The sequence below is a fragment of the Sceloporus occidentalis genome, unplaced genomic scaffold, assembly GCF_023333645.1.
Source record: "Sceloporus occidentalis isolate IW3139 unplaced genomic scaffold, rSceOcc1.0.p SCAF_7, whole genome shotgun sequence".
Taxonomy (NCBI): domain Eukaryota; kingdom Metazoa; phylum Chordata; class Lepidosauria; order Squamata; family Phrynosomatidae; genus Sceloporus; species Sceloporus occidentalis.
In genome coordinates, this window is record NW_028316987.1 from 95,333,253 (window position 1) to 95,360,070 (window position 26,818).

The window sequence follows — 26,818 nt, forward strand, 5'->3', positions numbered from 1 at the left end:
TTTCGACACTACACAATTTACTGCCATAAGATGTGATGATGGCCATTGACATAGATGGCTTTCAGTGGTGATGAGACAAATCCATGAGGAAGAAATCTAATGGTCTCTCTCAGCTACAGCGGGTGACAGGAACCTCCAGGTCTAGAGGCATGTTACTTCTGAATACAAGAAGTTGGAGCAGTGTTTCATAAACTGGAGTGAGAACCAGCAGGGTGTTTTTCCTCCAATGTGCCAGAGACCAACACCATATTTTTGCCCACTGGCGACAATTGCTTTCTTTCTTTCCTAAAATCAAAAATATGGCCAGTTTCATTCCTGTTGGGCTTGCTTCCTTTTTTAGAGCTGTTGCCTGACTCACTCATTTCCAAACAGGAACATTTACTAGGAGATGATGTAACTTGGGCTTTAGACTTAAAAAATGCTCAGCCTTGGTCCACTTTCTGCAAAATGAGAACAACAGAGACCTGTACGGGTTGTTATTTAGAAACCTTCCCATCTCCATTTGGTTACTTCATTCTGTCTTCTTATATTAAAGGTATTTTCTGTACCTTGTTCATGAAATAAGTTAGTTGTAAGAAAATTTCACTGAAGACATTGGGGCCTGGGGGCAGGCGAGTGAATTGGCTATTGAAATGAAGAGAAGTTAAGATCAAGAGAGACGGAGATAAATACGAGAAGGTGTAAAAAACACGAGAGAGGAAAAGAAGGTTAGAAAGGTAATGAAATAGATGGGGACGGACTGCAGAAGAAGGATGGCTGAGAATGGAGAAGTACCTGGGGTGAGACTTTAACCCTTAACAGTTCTTGGAGCAGGATGACGGACCTCTCCTCCCACATCTTCCAAACCCCAACGGCCATAGTTCTCCTCTCCCAACACACTTCTTTCCTTGCTGGGGGGAAGTGAGAGAGGACAGATGCTTCTGTCTTCTGGGTTGGTGTAGTTTTATAGTACCTTGTCCTGCTCCAAGATCTGTTAAAGTGACAGGAACCTTGTCCCAGTTCCAGTCTGGCTGCTCTAGCCGTTTCCCACTGAAGGGTCCTGGCTCTTCCCTTGCATCCCCTATTAGGATACACCCAGGTCCTGAAGCCAGTCCTACATTCTCTCTCTAGCTTTCTGTGAAGAGAACACATTAGGCAGTCGTTAGAGTACCATTCCTCCTGTTTATTAAATCTGCATATATTATTTGAAGCCAAACTCAAGTACGCAAAGTCTTCCTTTCTCCACTTTCAGCAATCCTATGTTTGATCTTCCTAACCAAAATACTGACCTCAGTGAATAATACCAGTTGCTGGAATGAGGTTTCATACCAGCTTGTTCTGGATAATACTTGAGAAATGCAGTTTTATTATGCTTCCTTTCTGTCCTGAAATTAAACTTTTTTTGGCTTGTACTCTTGAGGGTCTCTTTCCCGAGTTCCTCTTGTAAGAAATGAGAGCTGAATCCGCTGGCATTCTGGCTACATGATATCAAGGGCGGAGGGGGGTTTGTTCTTCACGGCTGCTTGGACCGACCCAGGTTTCTTCCTCATTTGCTCAAGGGTAGCCATCGCTTGAGAATACTTGTGCTTTCAAACAGAGAAAGAGAGTGGGCTGTTATTCCTGTGGCTTGCACTCTTTTTGAAGCAGAAGCAACCTTTCAGAGGCTAAACAAGTTGCAGGTCCCTCACCTCCAGAAGGGTGCCCTGGCCATACCTACTTGGCATGATGGAGGGTGATGGCAGGGAATAGCCAATTAAAAGAAGACCTTCAAATAAGAGGGTTTCAGGATCTTGCATTTCAGGGTTAGCCTTTCAGATTCCCAAGAGTCTTGGTGTTCAGCTAAATCTAAATTAAACAATGGCTGGAGAGGAAAGGTTTCCAAATGTGGGTTCCCTGATGGAGGTGCAGGACTCATTTTTTACAAGGCCTTCATGGGTTAGGATTCCTATTCTGCTATTTCTCTAGGGGTGCATCGGCACTGTAGAAATAATGCAGTTTGACACCACTTTACCTTGTGACGGCTCCATTCTGCAGAATCCTGGGATTTTTGGTTCATGAGGCACCAGCACACTTTGGCAAAGGAGGATGAGCTATAAACTGTCTAATTAAATAAACTGTCTAATTAAAAATAATAATTGTAAGCCGCTCAGATAGCCTTTAGAGCTGAAGAGTGGGGTATAAATACCATAATATATAAAAAATAAAAATAAATCCCAGGATTCCTCAGATGGAGTGACAGCACTTAAAGTAGTGTCTAAGTACACTATTTCTACAGTGTAGATGAACTTCAGGTTTTTTTCTCCCATTCACCTTTAATTTTGAACCTTTCTCATTCTTAAAGTTGACATCAGTTTCAAAAACAGGTGTTCTTCAGTTGGCTCAAATAATTGTAAAGAGGCTTGCGCTTTTGAACTTCATACTGTGTTTCCATCATCTTGGTGGTCTTTTGCACCAAGTGAAGGCTTTTCAATTCACCAGGCCCCCCTTTTTTAAAGAGCCAATGTGGCATAGTGCTTTGAGGGCTCGACTAGGCCTCTGGGAGATGAAGGTTCAAATCCCCATTCAAGTCTGGAAACCCACTGTATGACTTTGGGCAAGTTACACTCTCTCATCCTAAGAGGAACCACTAGCAAACCTCATCTGAAGAAATCTTGAAAGTCTGTGAGATGTTTGCAAATGTGTTGGGAGTCAGATTCTGGGAGACGGATCCCAGAATCCCAGAGATCTCAGCCACGGAGATCCACTTGTCGGGCAAGTTTCATTCTGTCAGCCTTAGAGGAAGGCAGTGCCAAACCTTGGATTAAATCTTGCCCAGAAGACGCTACAATCTAATCAGCAACAGTTCTCTAGGTGGATAACATCTGCACTGTCGCCGTGTGAGAGGTGTTTTATTTTGTAAACTAACACTTTAAACTCTGTTGTATTTTCCTCTACCAGGGAGGATATTTTTAATGCAACAATTTACTGGGTTTTGTTTTTTACATGGTGTGATTATTATCTTGTTTTTTAACATGATACTTTATTCCTCCTTTTCTAAGCCAGCCAGGGAACAGGTGTTGCTGGGCAGCCAGATAAATCTGCTGCTACTAATTCTGTCAAGAAGAATGAGTCTTTGTGAATACAGGACTGCAAACAACTCTCCCATATGTTCATTTTAGATTCCTATCCGGCTTGTGCCTCCTGACAAAATGGAGGGCCTCTAGCTATTCTCTCAATTTGCATACTTGCATTTTCCATTATGATAACTGTTTGCAGGAGTTATTTTTTGCATTTTTATTATTAAATAAACAATTTATTAAAATATTTCTGTCCTGCCCTATATCAACAGATACTCAGGGTGGCATACAAGAATGTTCATTCATTACATGTCTATGTTCAGTCATTACAGTAAAGTGCCTGTCACTTCAATGGACTTGGCAGGTGACTAACAGCAAAGGCCCCTGCCCTGCCAGGCTGTTTTGGTTGAGAAAGGAGGGCAACTGTGCCCTTCTCTTCCTCTTAAGAGGAAGGATTCTGCAAAATCTGGAAGCTGGCACATCTTGAAATTCCCGCCAACATGATTTTTGTCATATTTCCCCGCTAAGATGAATATGCCCTGAAATGCAGCATCTAGCATGTCTTGTACTTCAGTGGAACCAGAGGAGTACAGAAGCTTCCTCGTAGAATAAGTTGCTCACTCAGAAGAAAATAATAGATGGCAAGTCTAATGCCTGGCCTGATAAATAAGTAAAATACCTGCCTGAAATGCACAGCTGGGTGAAAAAATTGTCTTAGCACATGTGCCATGTATGAGCGCTTTGCAAACTGTTTGGAAACTATTAGAACCACTTCTTCAGGGCTCCCATTCTGTACAGCAACCTAACTGTCAGAGTGTGAAACAGACATGCATTTCTCTCAACAAAGCTGGATCCTAGATTCATCAGCATAGCCTTTACTAGGATTACTAGGGAGAAATTCTTCTTTGGCTTAGGAGTACATACTTGGAAGCCATTCCCTCCAAAAGCAAAAGAAATGCTTTGCTGGATTCAACCATGGCTCTGTCTCTTCAAGGGCTCTGATTTAAGCCAGGATCTAGGTGGACACCTCTGCACAAACAAGGTCTGAAAAGGACAAGGGCTGTCTTATCTGACCATATCTGATCTAAAGCCATACAAGAAAGACTTCACTCTTACCTTACGGTCCACCTTTGCTTTAGCATTGTAGAAGGAGACAGAAGCTGGGCAGAAAGGCAGGACTTCCTGTTGCATCCGGTCAAACCTCTCCTGATCATCTTCATCCTGGCAAGGAGAGAAGGAGAGAATGCAAAAGCCTGGGGTTAAATGGTACCTAGAGCAATTGTGGCCCTAATGAATGATGGAATGCAAGATACAGCATGCAGATCATCCATACTGAGGCACTTGGTCCTGGGCAGGGATGTGTGACAAGGAACTGATACAGTTTGGCCAAGAGCTTACATCAAGCATGTGCCGCCTGCACAGTTCCATGTCCACCCACCATGTATGTCTTTCTTTGGATGAAGTTCCAACTCTATGATTCTATGATTCTATAAGTGAAAGGGATCTCCTCTAGTCTTTTGCATGTCATCCAAAAAACCCCACCTACCCACAGTTATCCAGGGTCATCTAGATCACTTTCAGATCTTTTCTCAGTAAGCCCCCTGGCTTCTATAACCTGCCTCAATGCCCCAAGCACCTCAGGAGTCTGTGGAGAGTACTATGGAGGCCTTTGCTTAAAAGCCTTCTGTTCTAAAAACCTGTCTGAATGTAAAAAAGACTTCATTTGCCAAGGAAAGGACAGCAAGGAGGGGGCCATTCTAGGGGAAGCCACCAAGAAAGTCCTGTCTCATGTTCCCAACAACTATAGTTGTGAAATTTTTCGTTCACATACATAGATTAGGTTGTTGAAATCCTGGCCAGAACCTGATAAAATGAATGTATAAATTAGGGACACCTGCCTATGTAGGCTCAAAAGCACCCCAAGACCTCTGGTCCTAAATTGAGAAGGAACAGGGTCAAGCTGGTACAAGGAGCCAAGAGGGGTATGCACCAAGCCAGTGACATGATAGTTCAGGGTCCTAGGAGGAGAGCCCTCTCTCAATCCTCTTAGGATGCTGGGTGAATAATTTAGGAAAGAGGTAATATCATTCTTGTGATAAATAACTTTCCACTGATATAGAAACCAATAGCTCCCACTGGATGTCCCTGTCCCTGCCATTGTGAAAATAGGAGAAATACCCTATGATCTGTCCTTTTTCTCCACCAGTGGCCACTGAGAAATGCTGGGGATTTCCTGGCCACTGCAGGTCTGCTCTAAGGTGACAACAGCAAAGCAGAGAGTGGCCAAAAGTTGAGAGACATCTATGGCATACGAGACGAAGAAAGCTGGCAGCACTTGAGCCTTAACTTACCAGGGTCAGGACCCTGTTAATGGGAATCATGCCAAGCCTGATGGTTCCTCCAGGCCTCAGTGCCTCCTGGACCTCCTCCGGGATCAGGAAGGACTCGTTGTACCAGATGTCAAATTCTGGTAGGTGAGAGAGGAAGATAGGGGACAGATACACAGTCAGAGTCACACAATGACAAATCGAGTCATAATATGGGGCAGCTGGCTAACCCCATTGTTGTTGTGTGCTTTCAAGTCATTTCTGACTTACGGCAACCCTAAGGTGAACCTCTTATGGGGTTTTCTTCACACATCTTGTCAAAGGGGGGTTGCTATTGCTATCCTCTGAGGTTGAGAGTGAGGCTGAGCCCAAAGTCACCCAGTGGGTTTCCATGGTTAGGGCGGGAATTGAACCCTGGTCTACAAAGTCATAGTCCAATGCTCAAACCACTACACCATGCTAGATCTCATTTAACCTCAACTTTTCAGAACTAATATCCCAGATGCTGAACTCCAAACCGCAAACTGGGTCAGTGACCCAGATAGCAACTTCAAAGTTCAGAACATATTCACTTTTCCACTGACATGGAAACCCTCTGGCCCCACTTGGTATGTACTCCCTTGTCCCGGCAATGAAGACAATGCTAGGAAGCCTGGGATGAAAAGGGACAGGTAGAGCAAAGGACATTCCACGATTCTGAAACAAAGGCTTGTCCCAACATTTGAGGCAGCTCTTCATGTGTACTAATAAAGAAGAGAAGACTATGCAGCCTCCATTTGGCTCCTTTAGCAGCCCTTGAAACCTCACTGCAACCCCCAAAGTCTCCCCATTTTAAAAAACAAACAAAAATTTTCTGGTGGTTTTCTGCCCCAAAACCAACCTAGACCACAAAAATGTGGTAGTGATTTTATTTATTTTATTTATATCCTGGTTTTCTCACCAATGGATCTCAAAGCGGATTACAATATAAATTAAAACAGCACATCTAAAACAATGTGGAGTACAAACGTTTAAAAAGCATCAAGCCATGTGTCCAACTGAACCTCTGCTTTTAAAACATTAACATTAAAATACACATTTTATATGCTTAAAAACAGCACAGCTAACTGCCCATCACCTCACTCTGGTCAGCCAAGGCTTGAAGGCTGGTTTACACAGGAAGGTCTTTGCCTGCCAGAAAAAGGATAGGAGAGAAGGCAGCTCAGACCTCCCCTTGGGAAGGAGCTCCATAACTTGGGAACAGCCACGGAGGAAGCCTTGCAGAGGGACTGGATGAGTCGGACGCCGTGAATTTGGGTTAAAATAGGGCACAGAACAAAGCAGGGGTGATAGTACAGCTCTTTGAGCAGCATCCCAGTAACAGCAAAGAAAACACCTTCCCATTATTACCATACATGTGTGACAGGCATAAAACAAGCAAGCAAAATATGGGTCATAAATCACTCATAAATCCTTCATAAATCACTCATAACTAGCCATAAATCTTTCATAAACCATAATAGTCATCCATCATACTTTGGTCCATAAATCAAAGATAATTGATCTCATAAATTATCTTTGACATGATCATAAATCATTTACGACAAACCATCCATCATTTTATTAGCCCCCATAAATTATTTTTCTATCCCCCTGTTGTATGACTGACCCCCAATCTGGCATGTAAAATCAGTTGTGATGCATAAAGGTACAGCACAACATCCATAACAAGTAAGCATGCATATATAAGAGAACTAAGCAAAGTAGTACCATACACCACTATTTCCCACTAACAAAGACTATAGGAGACACTACCAATAGGCCCATACCACCACACTAAACTGTCCTCCGCATACCCCCAGGAGGGCGAAAACCCCATGCTCCAATAACATTAGAAAATTCCCTCCCGGATCCCGAAGGCGACCAGCCAAAGCCTGAGGTTGCAGGTAACAAAAGCAGCTAAGGGTGGATGGGCTGGGTCGATTGTCTGTTAGCCCGCAAAAGGCCAAAGCCATGTGGGGATGGCCTATTTATAGCTAGGCCGTACCCCATGATGCCCCTCGAGGCTTCAAAGCTCCGTGTTCTTGGCCGAGAACTGGGGCAAGACTTCCTCACCCCCACTCTTGCCCCCAGATTCCAGAGGTGAGTGCTCCCTCCGTGCAGCTGCACGGAGGGCTAGCAGCGCAGTGCTGACTCCCCCAAGGCACCCGCTGCAACAATATCCTCCTTCTTAAAATTCGGGTGGTGCCTTTCTCTGGTGTCCTTACCAGCTGAGCCTGAGAGCATGGTGGGACAGAGAGAAAAAACCTTCCCTAAAACTTGAGCAGGCTCATATGGACAGATATAGACTTTCAGATAGTTTGCAGGCTACCTTCCCCGCCCCAGAGCCCCCCCCCCCCCCCAACTCCTCAGAACCCTCTGAGCTGCTACCACATTCTTCACCTAACGTAAGTTAACCACAGACTGGCTGGCTCAGCATGCATCCCACACATGCAATGGCCAGAGAAGCAAACGCCTAAATCCTCATTGAAACATCCTGCTCTGCAAAGCTGCAGCTGGCAGTACCTGTCAGCAACCTGTTGCGGCACTGATCCACTAGGTGCTGGCAGTACTGGACCTCAGAGCGGAGTTTCTGCAACTCGTTGTAATCCACCCGGTACTGCTTCCTCAGGTCCTTCAACTTCATGATCAACAGGAATTCCTCCTCGTCGATGATGATTTGTCCTTCATCGTTCAAGTATTCTCCTGTGGGGCCCAAAGTCAGAACAACATTTGAGGGAGATGGACACAAAACACACCGCCAAAAGATGGAGGAAGAGATCCCATGGGATCTCATTTCATGATGATTTGGAAATTTCCTAGTTCTCATTATCCACTTTCAAGAGTGTAGGAAAAGACATTCTCTTGCTTGCTTATCCCAAATATTTCCCAGGATTGCCCTTGAGAAGTGACAGATGACTGCCCAGTAGGACAAAGTGCCCATTATTCCCGCTTCACTCCTACCTCTTCCATCACCACATCTGTCACCATTCCCAACTTCTCCCGTCTCCCATACAGTGAGGTGGGGAAATAATAATAATAATGATATCAACAACAACAAACAGCAGTAACAACAACATTAAAATGCAATATATAAATAACACAGCACCCAGTACCCACCACAGCACCCAGTACAGGCAGCAGCCTAGCCCAGTTCTGGTGCTGCTGACCAGTTTCCAGGCCACAATGCTACAGGACTGGCTTCAGGAAGTTCAGCAACTGGCTGGCAGGGATGATGGCCAAAATGTGCACAGCTACTATGGGTGGAAAGAACTGTTTATTTATCAGTCAAAAATGGATTTCCCACCAGTTGGGAAAACCTATTTTATGCAGGTATCTCCCCATGACTGAATGCTCTAGAGAATATTTCTGTGCAGAGAAACCCATGTCTTTCTTGTGCAAAAGACACAGTTTCAGGAAACAATGTTTTCTATGTAGGAAATTGTATTTTTGCGCGCACACAGAAACTCACTATGTTTTCTGTGCAGAAAAAGCCTTGGGATACTTGACTACAGGGATAATACTACATTCACATATTTGCTTCCTTCTGCAGCAGGGGGAAAACTGCAGTAATTATTCATCTTTCCGCATGAGATTAAATAACTGAAGATTTACATCCCTCCATGTCACCATTTGCAAGACTGCAAGAGAACCTTTAAAAATCTGGTCCAGTTAGAATAGCTGCCTGCCTGAGAATGCACTGTGTCTGCATCTGTACAGCAGAATTAATGCAGTTTGACACCAATTTGACTGCCAGGGCTCAATGATATGGAATCCTGGGATTTGTAGTTTTGTGATATTTAGCCTTCTCTAGCCAAGAGCTTTGGTGCTACAACAAACTACAAACTCCAAGATCCCAGACGATGAAGCCATGACTTTAACAGTGGTGTCAAACTGCATTTTAACTCTTGAGTGTGGCAGCAACCTGTGCCAGTGAGCTCTGCTGGCATCCATGCCAGCTGCCGAAGTGGGAGCCTGACTGAGTGAAGTGGCATTTGGGGACAAGAATCTTTCTCTCTCACTCAAACACATTTACAAAGTACAGCCTGGCTGTGGCTTACCCTGCTGCTCCCGTTCCAGCTTCTGAGCCTCCAGGGCTTGCCGGGTGGTGTCCATCTCCTGCTTCAGCATGTTAACCCTGTGGGCCACCTCATTCATTTTCTTCCTGCGGTCATTCAGGATGTTTTTGTTCTCCTTAAAGATGCGGTTGATCTCACTTCCCCGTTCGCTCTTGAAGTCCTCAAAGGCAGCTGTCTTCGGAGGGGGGGAGCTGCACAGAAAGGACCAACAGTGACAGTGTTAGCCATGGTAGCTACAGACCCTGATGGATTCGGGCAAGTGGACTGATGCCTAGAAGTCACAAATCTTATGACTGAGCCAATAGGGTAGTAAAACTGTCTCCTGTCCCAGTTCATCTGACACTAGTTGGAAAGAAAGAGACTGAGTTTGCATACTGAAAATGAATACTGCTACTTCGGGAAATTTCCAGGAAAGGAAATCTATTTGTTCTTTTCTTCTCTCTCTGTCTCCCCCTCCATCCCTCACTTTCTTTTCTTTTCTTTTGACCATTAAAAGGGTGGTCTGGAGAAGTAGGAAGGACCGAGGGCCACAGAACAGCCCCCTAGCCACACTTTCCCCACCCTTTGTCTAACTACCCTCTGTGTTGACAACAACGCTTAGCCCCCTTCCTCAAATGTGGTGAAACTTCCCAAAAAGAGGAAGCCCTACCTGGGCCTGGTGGGCACTTCCTCTTTGGGCGCAGAGTCGGAGCGATGAGTCTCAACGCTGACAGAGTCCTGCTCCCGGGTCTCCTTGACTTCCAGCTCCTTGCCAGTTGCCGCCACCTGGCTGCGTGACAAGGAGACGGACTCCAGGTCTTTCCCAGACTGTGGACTCGCCAGGCCCTCCTTCTTCACTGCAGGACTGGAAAAGAAACAGACAGTTACACTGGATCACTGGTTCTGGGCCTCAAACTGGGCTTCCCAGTGATTTGCAAGAGGTTAAGGTTTGGCTCCCCAGGGGACTAAGGCTGCATTTCTACACTGCAGAATTAAAGCAGTTTGACAACTCTAACTGCCATGGAATTCTGGGATTTGTAGATAGGTGATCTACATTCTATGATTCTATGATTATCCTTTTCTGTCAGAGAGATCTGGTGCCACAATAAACTACAGATCCCAGGATTCCACTGGATGGAGCTATAATAGTTAAAGCAACGTCAAATTCTTCAGTGTAACAGCAGCCTAAGAAGGGCAGAATTCTTATTCTGGGGGCAATAGCCTTATTTTACCATCCATGCAGCCCACCATGGTCTGGATTTTCCTCAGCTCTCAGAAAAGTGAAAAGAAAATCTTTGCCTGCAGATGAAGAATGAGAAGAGACAAGGGTGGACCAACCTGGCTGACTCTTTGCCCTTCTTTGTTTTTGTTCTCCTCCCTCCGGGCTTGGAGGAGAAAGGAGCCACTCCAATTCCAAATCCTTGTCCATCGACTTCCCCAACCAGGTGACCTTCTGCATCAACCAGCCCTGCCTGGCAAAAGGGAAGATAAGACATGACAGCATTGGAAGAGTTTTGAATTTTCTGGGATTCTGCTTATTGGATAAAATGTGTCCCCATCCATACATTCGCTGTTTTTAGGATTTAGAACTGGGGTAGGCAACGGGGAAAGGCTGGGGGGCACATTAGCCCTACAAGGTCCCTACAATCCTCCCACCACAAAATAAATTTTAAAAATGGTTTTACCCTCAATACCCTCAAAAAGATGTGGGGAGAAATTTTGCCATGTTTTAAGACCTTCCTCTGGACCATTTTAGTCCCAGGAGAGGCCTTTTTTTAACAAGGGGAAGAGATTGGGAATCACTTCCTGTTCATTTCCTGTTTTAAAAAAAGACCCAGGTGAGGCCTTTGTTTTTGAAACAAGAAATGAACATGCTCCTCTCTCATCCCTAGCAGACTTTGGGGGCAAAAAAAGAAATTGTTAAAAAAAATGATGAAAACTTTTTCATCCCTGGGGGGCTCTGGGGCCATAAAAAAACAGAACTTTGGTCCATGGGTCACACTTTACCCACCCCTGATTTAGGATTGAATGTTTTGGGCAGAAAGGAGAGGAGAGGATGTCACCCCTAACCTCCCCATCTTCCATCATGCACCCCTATTTTAGGACCTCACCACTGACCTTTTGAACAACAGTGAGGGTTGCGAAGTCATTTTTGTCTATCAGGGTGTATTTGTTCCGCAATCTGGATTCCACTTCCTGCTCTTGTTGGCTAAAGAGAGAGATGCACACAATTGTTCAACTGAGCTGTTGTGACTGGAGTTTAGCCAGGATTTGAAAAACTTACCCTTTTGGATTACAGTTTTCCAGAATAGAGATAACCACAAGCAGCAGCAGCACCCCACAAATAAGTGTGTTTGTCTGGGAGCTGGAAAGGCCCTGGGCTCCTCACACGCAATGAAAACCCATCATATAGGCTCTCGCTGGCACAGTATGGCCTTCTCTTTCCAGCCACTCTTTTTTTACTTTTGAGGTTGGGCACCTCTGGGATGGGTACCTCTGTGGGAGAAACTGGCACAAAAGGGTGTGAGCTGTTCACAGAGACCACACCAACCTGTCATGGGGCTTGGAAGTGTTACAATACTGCATGTAGGAAAGGCCAGATCTGAACTTTTTCCCTTGCAGAGATAACATGTGTTCTAAGCATTCCAGGGAAACAATGAGTTATTATGAGGCCAGCCATCAGCACAGAACAATACACATGCAAATCACTCCTGCATTCCCAGGCTCACACAGTATATATACACTCAATTTTTCCATTCTCTGAAGATGCCAGCCACAGATGCTGGCGAAACATCAGGAAGAAACTTTTCTGGAACATGGCCACATAGCCCGAAAAAACCACAAAAAACTAATGAGTTATACATTAGGAAGAACTTCCTGATAGTAAGAGCTCCTTGATAGTGAATTAGATTGCCTGGGAGGTGGTCTCTCCCTTGTTGGAGGTTTTAAAACAGAGGTCAGACGGCCATCTCTCTTGAGTACTTTAGCTACATATTCCAGGGTGTGGGACTAAATTATCTCTGGGATTCCTTTTGTCTCTACTAAATTATCTCTGGGATTCCTTTTGTCTCTAAAAGTTTCTAAGTACAGACAGACAGACAGACAAAATGCCAATGGATACTCCCACAAGAACCTACCTCAAAATTGCTTTGAATTGGTTGAATACTTCATGGGTTTGTCTGATGCTCACAATCTGAAAAAGATAGGTCAAAGCAGAGAGGACTGTCAGAAAGTCAAAGGAAGCATATTGAGACAAAGCCTTTGGCTGATGCTTAAATTGTGCCACGAGGCACTGAGCAAATCCAACCATGTGGGACTTGAACTGCATTCAATCTACAGAGAAAATCCCCAGTATATTCCACAGCCAAGAAGAGCACAATTTGCTGCTGCTTCTGCCCCACTGCTCCAGCCAGCTGTGGTCTCACATTCTTGCTGAGATTCACTGCTCTGCTCTTGATATGTCTGGCTGTGTACAACACCACAGTGATAATCCTCATCTACCCCCACTGCCATTGCTTTCCAGCAAGCAACAGATAGAACACCCCACCATGACTATTTAAAGCACATGGCTGCATACATTCGCATATCAGCATAACAGCTACTTACATCTAATTCATCTATGGTTCCTTCAAGGTACCGGCGAACTTGAGAGTTGATCTCTGCTATCTGGATTTCATTCAGGGGCTCATAAGACACTGGGGGACGGTTAAGCTAAGAACAGAACAGGGAACAAAAGCAATAAGTTGATGAGCCACATGTAACACCCCTCCACCCCAGAATCATACAATCATAGACTTGGAAGATAGCCCCAAAGGCCATACATTCCAAACCCATTCTACCATTCTGGAAGACATCATAAAAACACTCCCAACAGATGGCCATCCAGCCTCTACTTAAAAACTTCCAAAGGAGGCTCTACCACTCTCCAAGGCTGCATATTTCAGGCCAAAACCTGAAATCTAGGAAGGTTGACACTGATGACCTTTAAATATCTGGCCATTTGTAAATATTTGAAAGGGTGTCAAATAGAAATGGAGCAAACTTGTTTTGTGCTGCTACAGAGACTTGAGGTGCATCTACACTGTAGAAACAGAGCAGTTTGACACCACTTTAACTGTGATGGCTTCACCCTACAGAATCCTTGGATTTATAGTTTTGTGATGCACCAGCACTCTTTGGCAGAGATGTTAAAGACCTTGTAAAACTACTAATCCTAGGAATTCACTGAATGGAGCTACAGCATCATTTCCACAGTGTAGATGCCACTTGATCACACCAATGTTGTGACTGATTGGATTGATCCTTACCAAACTGTTGTGCATAGCCAACTCTTCCTTCAGGTAAAGGACTTCTTTTTCCAGATTTTTCACCATTCGCTAAGCAAATGAGAAGAACAGCAGGTGAACATGTGGAGAGAAAGAAAGGTCCAGATTTTTCTGCAAAGTATGATCTCTGCTCCTCAGTCAGAAGAGAACAATAGCCTTTCTTCAACTAGTTAGTTTTCCACCAAACCTCTCCATCCTCTAGTCAGAAAAATGGCCAAAACAGAAGAGCACACACCTCCGAGTCGATCTTTTCATTGACAACTGGCTCCGTAGTCACCCATTTTGTTCTGGTAGCAAACCTAAGGGTGGAGAGCTGAAAGAATATGAATGGGCCCATATTCATCTCATGGCAAATGCTTCCCAGACCCAACTTCCTGCTCAGTATTTTTATTTCCTTTCCTGTCTCTGTGTGCCATCTTTCTCCCAGTCATTTTTCTGGGGGAAAGAAATGGCAGCCACCCAGCCAAGCACTTTTCCTTTTAGCATTACGAAGCCAGCATGGTATAGTGGTTTGAGTGTTGGACTAAATCTCTGGAGACCAGGGACTGAATCCCCTCTCAGCCATAGAAACCCACTGTGTGACCTTGGGCAAGTCCCACTCTCTCAGCCTCAGAGGACATGCTAAAGCAGAAGCCCCTTGATGAGCCACATGTAATTCTTGCCAAGAAAACACAGTGATAGGGTCACTTTAGGTTTTATGTAAGTCAGAAACAACTTGAAGGCCCACAACAACCTACATGGAGTAAGTTGTGTCTCAGGATGATCGGTGAGGACCTGTTCATAACTGGACTTTTCCTTTGTCCATACACATACACATCTGATATAATGCTTTGTTGTTGCGTTCCTTCAAATCATTTCTGATTTATGGTGACTAAGGGACTGTACAGACTGCCCTAAGGGGTGGCCTGCAGCTGCCTCTATCTGGCGCCATACTGGAGCCGTGGCAACTGCACGCCGCAGCCCCAATTTCTCCTTTTTGCGCCCCGGAAAGGATGCCACAGCTGCCAGCGCATGGCTTTTCCATGCTCCTTTGGACGCATTGTGTGGAACGGTGTGTGGTGTCATGACAGCCTGGGGGCAAACTCGGGGTGTGCATCATGTGGATGCCACACCCCGACTCCAACCCCAGGCCAGCCTTAATATTCGGTCTGTTGAGCCCCTTAGTTTTCCTTCAGTGCATTCATAACAGAAAATAAGCTTTAGAGTTTTTTTAAAGGCATACTAAACAATTGCATTATGTAGACCAAGAGTTCTGCTAGATGTGTAAGCCAAGCCTTAAACAAAGTGTGGGGTGCTTGTGGCTGTCCTGACCAGAGAGGTAGAGTGGAAATGTTTCTAGTGTTACATATAGTTTTCCCCAAAAAGTTTCTACACACACACACACACACACTTATCCATGGCCCTCTCAGTTGTTTTACTGCAATAAATCCTTTAATGAAACAGAATGCTCACCTAGTTGTACTGAATAAAATTTTTCTCAGCTTGAAACAGAATGGCTAAGGAGTGCAGGGAGTGAAGGATGACTGCACCTACACTTCAGAATTAATGCAGTTTGACACTGTTTTAACTGCCATAGCTCAATTCTATGCAATTCTGGGATTTGTAGTTTTGTGAGATATTTAGCCTTCTCTCTCAGAGAGTTCTGGTGTTCCACCAAACTACAACTTCCAAGATATAGGATGGAGCCATGGCAGTTAAAGCATTATGGCAATAGCCATATTCAGCAAAAGAAAGTTAAACTGTTGATATAAATAGCACAGGTATGTATGTGTCCTAAAAATTAGTGTTCTTTCAGGTGCATTCATTTCTACTGGATATAAGGGAAGCATTATTTTTACATTGTTACAAATATTCTAATACAACAGTGTCCACATAAAGCTTTGAATGTGTTTGGATATAACACTTAAACCCTATGTGCTATACCAGACAGCATTATTCAGATTTCTACTTTTTCTGGAAAACTCACCTCATTGATTATTGTTTGACTGTATTTCCCATCATTCCTCATTACCTGAACCAATGAATAACCCTAACCCTAATGGTGAAAGATGACAGGTCCATCAGTCTGAAAACTACTTGCCCACTCCCTGCTTTAAACAAATCCAAATCAAGTGTTTTCCAGGATATGTCTGGAGCAGTCACTTTATTCCTAGCCATATTTACCCCTGTGCTGCCCCCAAACCTCAGGATGCTTACCGTATCCACAATGTGAATGGGTTCGCTGCAGATATTAGCCACTAGGACCGTATTGCAATTCCCTCCTAGGAGAGACAGAAACAAAGTTAAGGCAGCCTCTCTGAGTCACAAAGCCCCTCCAGTCTCCACATAGACAGAAGTGGTTCATAGAGATGGTTTTCTTAATGCCCACCTCCTTTTCAGGACAAGATCTAAAGAGAAGGTATTTCTGCCCACTGCAGAGCCTTCTGGGACACATCTTAGGTGGGGCACATGATCAGTTGGCATGGTAGAGGCTTCCTAGGCCAGCGGGGCCTCACCACTCCTCTTTCAAGAAAACAGCAACAGCATACAAAGTTATTTCTTATTCTCATTTGCTAATATAAACTCAGCCACGTTCTTTCTTCAAAATCCTTAATGTATTTTGTGTTGTGTGCCTTCAAGTTGTTTCTGACTTATGGCGACCCTAAGGTCCCAGTGTTTTCCTGGCAAGATTTATTCAGAGGAGGTTTGCCCTTGCCTTCCCCTGAGGCTGAGAGCATGTGACTTGTCCAAAGTCACCCAGTGGGTTTCATGGCTGAGCAGGAATCAAACCCTGGTCCCCAGAGTCGTAGTCCAACACTCAAACCACTATGCCAGGCTAATTGTCTTAATGAATTTCAGGAAACCGTATTTGAGGCTGCAGAAGAGAGCAGAATGTACACACCATGTCTTTCAGCCACTGTTTCACTTCCCACTGTTCAATGCCTAAATTACTGGCAGAAAGAACTGAGGTTACCCTCTTACCTCCTATTTTTAGGGCAGACCTAGGTTGCAACTAGGGTGGCAGGGGTGGGTGCTTAGGAAGCAGATTCAGGGCTACACTGTGCCTGGCCTTGCCTTACCTAGTGAATCCTTCAGGATGTAGGTGAGCTTGCTCTGGCGGAAGGGCACATGTTCTCGGTTTTGATCAGACAATGCAATGATTACTTGTTCAAGGAATGACAGAGACTTGTTGATGTAAGTGGCTTCCTTCAGTCCACGGCCCTCTGACTATTGAAAGCGAGGAACCAAGAGGATGCTTTAGACCAGGCTGACTACACAAGAGAGTGGCAGTTATTTGTTCCCAATGTGCCAGAAACCAGCACCACATTTGTACCCATAGGTTACAACTATTTCTTGGAAACTTGCCATGTTCCAGCAGCTGATGCGTCACGGACCGGCACTGGTCCATGGACCACCGCTTGGAGCAGCACTGATTTAGACTACTGTGTCTGTGCACATATTAGCTTTACTTTCTCCCATTAAACATGGAAAAATAAAAAATGCCAACTCTCTCCTGTCAAGATGGAACAATCACAGGTGTGCTATATCACATAAATTACTCCTAAAAACATAATCTCTCCCTTTGTTTTGCCCTGGTACCAGCTTTGCAGAATTAATCTGGATATTCCCTACCCCACAAAAATATAACTTTGCTTTAGTCTGGAGAACTCTTATGAATCTGGGAGCCTGTGGGCCTCAGTCTCTTGCTTGGCATAACCTGGATTCTCACTTACGAGTAAATCACAAGAGCTCTATGGGTGTGGCAATACAAATTTGGGGCTCTAGGTCCAGATTATGAGGTTCAGTCTATAACACATTTTCAGCATCAGGGAAGTTAGCTTTTACTGAATATAGACAGGCAGGAACCTGCATTATACTGAGCAGGATGAATGGACCATCTAGCTGAGTATTCTCAGTTCTGTCTGACACTGTGGCTGTTCAGGATTTCAGGCAGGAATCTTTCTTAGCCCTCCCTGGAAATTTCTGCTTTGCTTTCCCATCCAAGTACTAACCAGGTCCTGCTCAGCTTCCAAAAGCAGACAACACTGGTATGCTGGTTCTTCTTATTCCTATAAAATGAGGTTAGCTGACTCACCCAATCTTTGCAGTTTACTTACTTTGCTCTTTGCCAGCCTCTCTGAGCCTGCCAGATCAACCAGGTTAATTTTGGAGGTGACATATCTGGCATCTGCAAGGATTCTGGAATGACACTGAGGTGAGAAATCAAAAGAGTGTTACGTCACACTGAAAATGACAGAAGTATTGAACCAGACCCTGTAAACTCCAGTGGTACTGACCTCAATATAAATGGTGAAGATGCAGTGGGACCTGGAAGAATGCTTATTCAGGGCATGTTGGCCAACAGACCGATTAGTGTCACCCTGAAGAAGGAAATGAAAATCCAAGACAGAGATAATCAAGAGAAGACTATGCGTTTCCACTCTTTGTAGTCCACTTTGTAATAAGATTTTTCAGGATGGCTTTCCACACGGAATAAAAATGAATGAAAAATTAAATTATTATAAATTACATGACAAATTTGTAATGGAGCATGCAAAACTAAATGGCCACACTTGGAATGTTACTTTTTCAATGTGATTTGTTGGTGTTACTTGTGATAATGTTTAAGCAAGGTTGGGAATCACAGCACCCTCCAGATGTTGTCGGACTGCAAGTCCCAACAGCCATAGCCAGCACAGGCAATTATGAAGAGTTTTCGGAACTGCAGCCCAACATCTGGGGAGCTGCATGATTCCCACTCTTGGTTTAAACCCATTGCACTACTTGGCCCTTTTTGTTCTAGAGGGGACCCTATAGATCAATAAATGGATGGCATAATACCTGAAAAGATTTTGCCAAATGCCTTTTGGAAGTAACTCGTAATAGCAGTTTTAATTCAGTAACTTAGGATGCATCTACACTGTAGAAATAATGCAGTTTGGCATCACTTTAAGTGCTGCAGCTCCATCCTACGGTATCCTGGGATTTATAGTTTTACAAGCTTTTTAGCCTTCTCTGCCAAAGTGTGCTGGTGCCTCACAAAACTACAAATGTTAGGATTCTATAGGACAGAGCCATGGCAGTTAAAATGGTGTTAAAATGCATGATTTCTACAGTGTAGATGCACTCCTGATAGCAATGTTATTCTGCTTTAACAGTCAGTGGTTTAACAGTGGTTGCATCCTCTGTAATCCTAGGGTTTGTTATTGCATGAGGCACTAGAACTCTCTAAGATTGCATTTGCACTGTAGAAATAATGCAGTTTGACACTATTTTAAATGCTATAGCTCCATCTGATGGAATCCTGGGGTCTTTAGCCTTCCTTGCCAAAGAGTGTCAGTGCTTCACAAAACTATAAATCCCAGGCTTCTATAGGACTGAGCCACGGCTGTTAAAGGAGTGTCAAACTGCATTATTTATTACAGTGTAGATGCCCCATTGCTTGTAATGAGTTCTTTCCAAACTCTGTCAAGATTAAGAACAACTTCAAGCTAGAGAAATTAAAAGGCCTGAGAAAATAAAAATATCTTCTGCTAGCACCAGGATGGCAACAGAGCTCTCACAGGAAAGAGGTCGCATCCTTATGTGCAATTCACCAACATCCAAAAATCTGGACAGTGAAGAAAGCTTACAGGAAAAGAATCCACTCATTTGAAATGTGGTGCTGGAAGACAGTTTTACAGATAAAGTGTTTTTGTCAGAATGATGAGACATAATTGTTTTAATAAATGCATTAAAATAAATGAAATAGCCAGGCTTTGCACAAGTTTAACTGTTAGGGCTTTCTACCCATGGGACTTTTGGGATTTGTAGTTCAAAAATGGAAAGGATCCAGAAAGGAGCTGACGTATACAGGAAATTTTCCTCAGCTTGACAATGCTATGGTTTCTGGAGATTTTTAAAGGAAGTCACAATGGTTATAATGTTAACTAATGATCATACAGAGATGGCCTACATTATTTTGGAGGCTGAACCAGGTTCATTTCCCTGAGGGCAAAAAGTTTTGTAAATACATTTTCCAGTCTCCGCAAATCTCCATCCTTCCAGATCCTTCAGGGAAGGTGACTGAGACCTCACAGATCCTTCTTACCTCAAACAAGAGATTTAGAGCAGTTTCTTCATTTGGTGCAGGATGTATAGTCAGCCCTTTCACAGAGACCCCCTGGGAGCTCTCTACAACTGACAGTGGTGTGTCAATGGCTGCGCCCGAGGGCATCATGGATAGAAGGTCAAAGATGGTCTCGTTGTAGATCTCCAGGTAAGAAATCCGAACGGTGACGAACTGACTGCCGTGCTCTTCCACTGACTTGAATACCTGCAGGGAAAGATTGGAAGCTGTGCCTCAAATGGATCAGTTTCAAGATGGATGCAAAGAAATTGTCTATGCGCCCCCCCCAAAAAAGAGGAAGAGGGTTGTTAAACTAGGGGCTCCATCCAACGACATTCTCTCATGGGTAAGAAGGATGAGACAAAAATGTGCGAGAGCTGTACAACAGGATTATCCAAACCAGTTAGTGGTGATCCTTTAATCCAGTCACATACACCCCACATCCTGGGGCTATGATGGGGAAGGTCAAGCATAGGGAACATTATTTTAACCAGAAATACTAGAAGCCAAGGTGATCTAATTCCACTGGTGCCAGCACACAGAGAGCTAAACAGAGTCCGCACAGATCAACCGCTCTTCCTTCCTAGTTCCTTCTCTTGAAGTTGGTGAGACCTCCATGGGTCTGTCTCTTGCATCATGTTTTGGCAAGAATGAAACGTTATAAATTGCCAGCCCACAGGAATTCTACCTTATGAGATGGACCACCTTTCCAGGTTCCTCTCAGCACCCGCATCAGAGGCATTACTACAGGAGTGCAAGTGTGGACTGCACCGGGTGGATGGATTATTCACAACGAGCACCAAATATACAAGGAATGCCACTGATCCACAACTTTTACATCACAATCTGAATTACCTGTTGTATAGCTCGGGGGATGAGCCCTCGATTGAGGTAGTTTTCTGTTGTTCCTGTCATGGTGAAAGTCTTACCAGCTCCAGTTTGCCCATAACATATTATAGTACCTAGAAAAGATTGATAACAAGTACTGGAATGGCAGGCTGTATAATCCATCACATTATTATTATTATTATTAACTTTTATTTATAAAGCGCTGTAAATTTACACAGTGCTGTAAGAGCAAGGCATATGGACTGGAGGAAGGGCTTGGCTTCTTAATGGATGGTTAAAAGATCCACTTACAGGATCTCTTTGTCCCATAATTACTATTTTACTAAACTTTACATCCCTAAAAACTGATGAGTTCAAGAATAAGGATGAAAAAAATTACCATTATATCCACTAAGGCCTTGAGTGACCAGACGCTGTGCCACTGCCTCATAAACTGCATCCTGAGTGGCATCGTGAAGAACACCATCTAACTTAAAAGACCAATCTGTCTGCTTGTTGTTGACAATTCCTTTTGAGTAGTCTCTCTCAATGTATATATCTATGGTCTAGAGAAGCAATAAATGGAAAGCCAGTTAAAATGAGTCTTTGACCAGGAAGAAATGAACATTACATCAGAAAAAGGAGCCTACAACTTGTCGTTGCTAACTGCCCTTGCTGCCCTTTCATTGCTGCCCTTCCCATTCCTAGTCATCTTTTGATTTCTTCACTGCAGTCTCCGTTCTGGGCAATATTTGACCCAAGGTATGGGAAATGTTTGACTACCTGTATTTTGATTTCCCCATTATCTAGGCTGCATTTATGTAGATCCTCCGTGGTAATTATTTTCGTTTTCTTAAAGTTCAGCAGTAATCCTGCCTTTGCACTTTCTTCTTTAATTTTCCTTAGTAATTGTTCTAAGTCTTTGATATTTTCCGCTAGTAGTATGGTGTCCTCTGCATATCTTAGATTGTCAATGTTCCTTCCTCCTATCTTAGCCTACAACTAGATACCTAGAAAAATAGAGAAAATTAAATGTATCCCTTTTGGGCAGAATGGCAATGGTAAAAGCAGATGCTCTGTCAAGACTTTATTTCTCTTTCAAATGATTTCTATTATAAGACATGGAATACTTTTTGTGGAATGACAGAAAATGATTCTTAGATCTGACTGGCAGGCAAAGAAATCCAGAATAAAATTTAAAATCTGCCCAATGCTAAGGAAAGGGGCGGCTTGGGAGTCCCTAAAGTCAAATTGTATTGCAAGGTCTGTTGTTTTGTATGGGTGAAGGAATGGATATTGCTTAGAGATGTGGGACTCTTGGAACCTGAAGGTTATAACTTAAGATTTGGTTGGCATGGTTATCTTTAGTATGCTAAAGTTAAAGCACATGCTGAATTTAAAAATCACTGTATTAGAAAGGCTCTCCTACAAGTTCAGTATGAGTGTAAACAGAGACTTTTTCCTAAGACAATATTATCTACCTCCCTGGAGGAAGCCTTTTTTAAAGGAAAGACTGGGCTAAAAATTGGAGACCAGGGTTCAAAGCCCTGCTCAGTCAAGGAAGCCTTGGACAGGCACTCTTTTGGCCTCAGATGAATAATATTAACAATAATACTGTAATAATAATATTTTATTTATATGCCACCTCTCTGTCCATGACAAATGAGGCGGCTTATGTGGATGAAGGCAATGGCAAAAACACTCTGAACAAATATTGCCCAGAAAACCCTGTGATAAGTTCACCTTATGGTCACCATAAATCAGAAATTACTTGAAGGCACACAACAACAACAAATCAAATCAAAACCGTCCTATCTCTGGTCTCTTATGTTCATCCACCTTGTTATCTGCCCCAAACTTGATCATGTCTTGAGGAAATTCGGCCGTGGGCTTGACTCGTGCAAATGCAGTAACTCTCTTCGAACTGGCGTACATTGTGATGGATCCTTGAGGGAGGAAAATGGAAAATTAAAAGCAAAAAATGACTACTTTTTGCCCTGGCCAATTCACACCAGGATTTGAAAGTGAGAGATTTTATAAAAGGGTAAACTGATACAAATTCCAAACTGATAGTAGTTCTCTCTTGTCCGAGAACGGACATCCTCTTTGCACCCAGGAATGCTTGGAAATAGTGAACTTGAATTGAACTGGGGGGCAGTCGGGGGTCCAGATACATACATCTGATCATGCTGGAAAACAGAGACACTACTTTGATATCACATTAAGATTTAGTCCTTTGTAGAGCCAAGGCAGAAACTGTGTAGACCTTTGGGTGCTGCTAGACTGCAATTTCTTCACAACTGACTATAGTACCAATTAGTGGTGACAGGAAGTGCAACTTGATCTATGCGTTGCCCACACTTGTTCCGGCAAAAGTTTAAGTGCATATCCTCCAACTTGGAGAAAGGGAGTGTGTCATTCCCATCTGTAAGGAGTGTCATAATGATGGGCTTTCTTAACTATTATTATTATTATTATTATTATTATTATTATGGTATTTACACCTGGCCCTTCAGCCCTAAAGGCTTTCAGAGTGGCTTACAATTATGATTTTTAATTAGACAGTTCCCTGCCCTCAGGCTTACAATCTAAAAGACACGACCCAAAAGGAGAAGGGAATGGCGATGGGAAAGGGATGAGGTCCAGTGGTTCTTCTCTCCCTCTGAGGCCTGGACCAAGGCAGATGGACCAGAGGGAGGGCTCTGCTTTTTCTTAACTGCTTTAAAGATGTGAAGGGAAAAGTGGGATATTATTTAATAATAAACAGTTTTTCAAGAGGAGTATCATGAATCCTTCTTGAAACAATGTGTATTCTGTTTTTTAAATTTTTATTACTGTTTACTTTTTATTTATTTATTTAATAATTGTTTTATAATTTTTTTTGGTATTGTTATTATTATTCTTGCAAATATTTTGGACAACGTTCTCAAAATGATGTCAAGGAAGCTTATTTTCTTCCTTGAAAAATTGATTAATTAATTAAATGGAATTAATTAATTAAACAGAACGTTTTTAAAGCACCAGTGTTTTAAACAATTTTGACTTTTTAACTATTTTTATTCTTTTAATAAGAAAGCTATTTTAAGAGTGTAACAATTTAATTCTGTTTTAATGTATCAGCTTTTAATGTTTTTAATTGTATTGTGAGCTGCTCTGGGTCCCAGTTATTAATTAATTAACTAATAATGGAGCAGCAGGGAGAAAAAGAGGCAAAATCTTGCCCTGGCTTTTAGGCTGAGGCAAAAGCAAACTGTTGCAGCCCCTCTTCGCTTGTGTCTTCTTCCTCATTTGTAACTTTCACCATCTTGATCACACTCCGAAATTGTCTGGCCACACATGTCTCCTTCCTTTCTCACCTGTGAAACCTTGGAGGGTATGGAGCTGTCCCTAAAGAGTCCTAAAGAATGTCTCTCAAGGAAGAACAGACAACATGCGCATACAGCCAGCCCTCCGCATTTGCAGCTTTGACTTTTGATCAATATGTGACCTCTAGGAAGCTCTAGGTCCTCCAGTGCAATTCTGTCAGAGGTTGACCATAGAGTTGACAAGGAGGACCTAGAGATTGCTAGAGAGAACACTTCTCTAGGCATTTGTAGGTACTCCAGCATGATTCTATGATCAACTCCTGGCAGATGCTGAGCATAGAGAGAAGTCGAAGGCTTTCTTCACATGTTCTAGAAGAGTTTCTTCCTGACGTTTCATCAGCAGCTGTGGCATCTGGCATCGACTCCAGAGAATGCTGGCATGGAAAGAGCGTGGTCCATATAGTGTTGGTTGAGGAGAAGTGCTTTACCTGTCGATCTGTGTCTTGTTCTCTTGCTGAAAGGCAAGGCCTCCGGGGTCCGTTTAATTAGTGACCCATTGCCTGCCTCCAAAACAACGAATTTCAAGGTTCTGTCGGAAGGAGCCTTGGCAGTTATGTCTTTTTACCTTTATTTATTAGAGTACTCATAGCCTGCCCTTCAGCCCTAATGGCTCTCAGAGCGGCTTACGGCTATTGGTTTTAATTAAAACTACTTTTATTAGTTAACAGTTAACGGTGTCCAACTGCATGACGCTTGTCCCTCCATATTTGCTGGGGATTGGGGCACAGGACCCCCGTGAATGTGGGAAACCGCAAATAACAAAAGCCTGAGAGAAGACCTCTCTAGGAAGATCTAGGTCCTCCAGGGCAACTCTCTGGTCAACATTGGCCAGACATCGACTACAGAGTTGCCCCGGAGGAGCTACAAAGGCCGAGCGGAGCGTCCTCTCTAGGAATCTCTAGGTCTTTCGGCGCAACTTTTAGTTGGAGGTTGACCATAGAGTTGCGCTGGAGGACCTAGAGATTATTCCTAGAGAGGACATATTAATCCAATCCGTGAAGAATCAAACGAACTGCATTATTTCGGCAATCTAGACGCAGCTTCAAGTCAAAGAGGGCCAGCGCCACTCCAAACTAGAACCCCCCCTCAGAGGACGCAACCATAGCAACCAAAGCGGAGTAATACCGCTATCGCTGCGTAGTGCGGACGGGACCCTCCAGAGGCCTCAACCATTCGCGGCAAGAGGGACGATAATTAGCGGAAGGCATTGACTGGGAGGGGAAAAAAGGGGAAGCTCGCCGTTGCTAGGGCGACGGCCACTTCCGGGTTGCGCCGTTGCTACGGCCAGAACCACTTCCGGCGTGCGCCGTTGCCGCGGCGACGGTCCGCTTCGTGATGACGTTAGCGGCGCCTGAGGGCAGCGGGAGGGAAAGAGGGGCGTGTTCGTGACGCGTGACGTAGGACGCAGTCCCGGCTTCCGTCGGCGTCTCTCTCTCTCTGTGTCTCTTTTTCTCTTCCTCAGCGGAGGAGGCGAGGAGAAGCTGGCCTTGTCCGACGGTGGCCGGGCGGGGCCAAGCAGCGAAGCTCGCTCTGAGGGGAAAGCGGCAGCGGCGGCGGCGGCAACGGAGGCTTTGCCATGCTGGAAGCGGCGGGTCCGGACCCGGAGCTGGACCCGGAGGACCTGGTCCACTTCTCGGTGGGGGACCTGCCCAGCCGCGGCTACGGGGTCATGGGCGAGATCCGGCGGCAGGGCAAGCTCTGCGACGTCACCCTCAAGGTAGCAGGCGCCGTCCGCGGCTGCAGGGCGCTCCTTTGAGGCACGCTGGGAGTTGTAGTTCGGTCAGGAGGGGGCTCTTTTGGTCTCCTCGGGCCGCCTCTGCGCTGCAGGAAGAGCGCGGTTTGGATGCTGTGGCTCTTCGTGCCGCGGAGCCCTCTGGGATCTGTAGTTTGCGAGGGCCGTGTTTGGACAGTCCTTGCCTTTGGAGGGTCATTGGGGAGGGACTGGTTCTCTATGGGAAACACAAGGATTCCTTAGGGGCAACTCTTCTCCAATGTCTCCCTATGGCAAGCCTTCCCCCGTCGTTCTCTATGGGCAAGTGTTCCCCAATCTCCAGTGATTCCCCATTGCTCTCTAGGGGCAAGTATGCTGCCTCCATGGGCGAGGATTCCCCATTGTTCTCTAGGGGCAAGTACTCTCCTGTGTTTCACTACGCCTCGGTGGTTCGGTCGCTGCAGCTCCTTCCTCTGGGACCCTGGGATTCATAGTTTTGTAGGGAGAGATTTGGGCTTCTTTTAGTACGTCTACACTGCAGAAATAATAACACACATAGACACTACTTTAAGGCCCTGTCACTCTGCCATGTGGGGCCCTGGGATTTGTAGTTTGGGGGGATTTAAACTTCTCTGGGTCTGTAGAAATGGCACGCTTTGACCCCACGCGGCAGCTCCGTCCTGTGGAACCCTGGGATCTGTAGTTTCACTGGGCCTTTGGTCGGTGCCTCTCAAAAATGCCAATCCCAGGATGGCCCCTGGATCTGAGCCTGGCTTTGCAAAGGAATTGGCTGCCTTTACCCTTTAGGCTCCACTGTCCTCCGAGGGAAAGGGTTCCACTGTGGAACAGCCCTTTCTGTCAGGCAGTTCCTCCTGATGTTGAGTGGAATCTCTTTTCCTGCAGCTTGCATCCATTGCTCCATTGTCTCCTATTCTCTGGAGCAGCAAAAAACAAGCTTGCTCCCTGCTCAATATGACATCCCTTCAAGTATTTAAACAGGGCTATCATCATCATATCACCTCTTAACCTCCTCTTCTCCAGGCTAAACAGCCCCAGCTCCCTG

The 26,818-nt window shown here is 44.4% G+C and overlaps 2 protein-coding genes across 3 annotated transcripts in view; one reads left to right on the forward strand and one right to left on the reverse strand.

Moving 5' to 3' along the window:
• Positions 1-1,128: 1,128 nt before the first annotated feature.
• On the reverse strand, positions 1,129-25,658 carry KIF9 (kinesin family member 9). Its single transcript, XM_089533792.1, has 21 exons — positions 25,170-25,658; positions 22,519-22,625; positions 21,080-21,245; positions 20,707-20,813; positions 19,834-20,058; positions 18,041-18,124; positions 17,861-17,953; positions 16,823-16,970; positions 15,960-16,024; positions 13,999-14,076; positions 13,746-13,814; positions 13,045-13,149; positions 12,576-12,631; positions 11,557-11,647; positions 10,777-10,910; positions 10,109-10,303; positions 9,442-9,650; positions 7,907-8,086; positions 5,387-5,502; positions 4,152-4,256; positions 1,129-1,565 (listed from the first exon to the last, which is right to left on the reverse strand). Exons 2-21 carry the CDS (start codon positions 22,612-22,614, stop codon positions 1,458-1,460), a joined length of 2,430 nt encoding a protein of 809 aa, XP_089389918.1. The 5' UTR covers positions 22,615-22,625; positions 25,170-25,658; the 3' UTR covers positions 1,129-1,457.
• The window catches only part of KLHL18 (kelch like family member 18), a 37,772-nt gene continuing 36,404 nt past the window's right edge, over positions 25,451-26,818 (forward strand). For both annotated transcript variants that reach the window (XM_089533793.1, XM_089533795.1), the window contains exon 1: positions 25,451-25,761. In XM_089533793.1, coding sequence (XP_089389919.1) covers positions 25,621-25,761 — 141 coding nt within the window. In that variant the 5' untranslated portion in view covers positions 25,451-25,620. The remainder of the gene's footprint in view (positions 25,762-26,818) is intronic.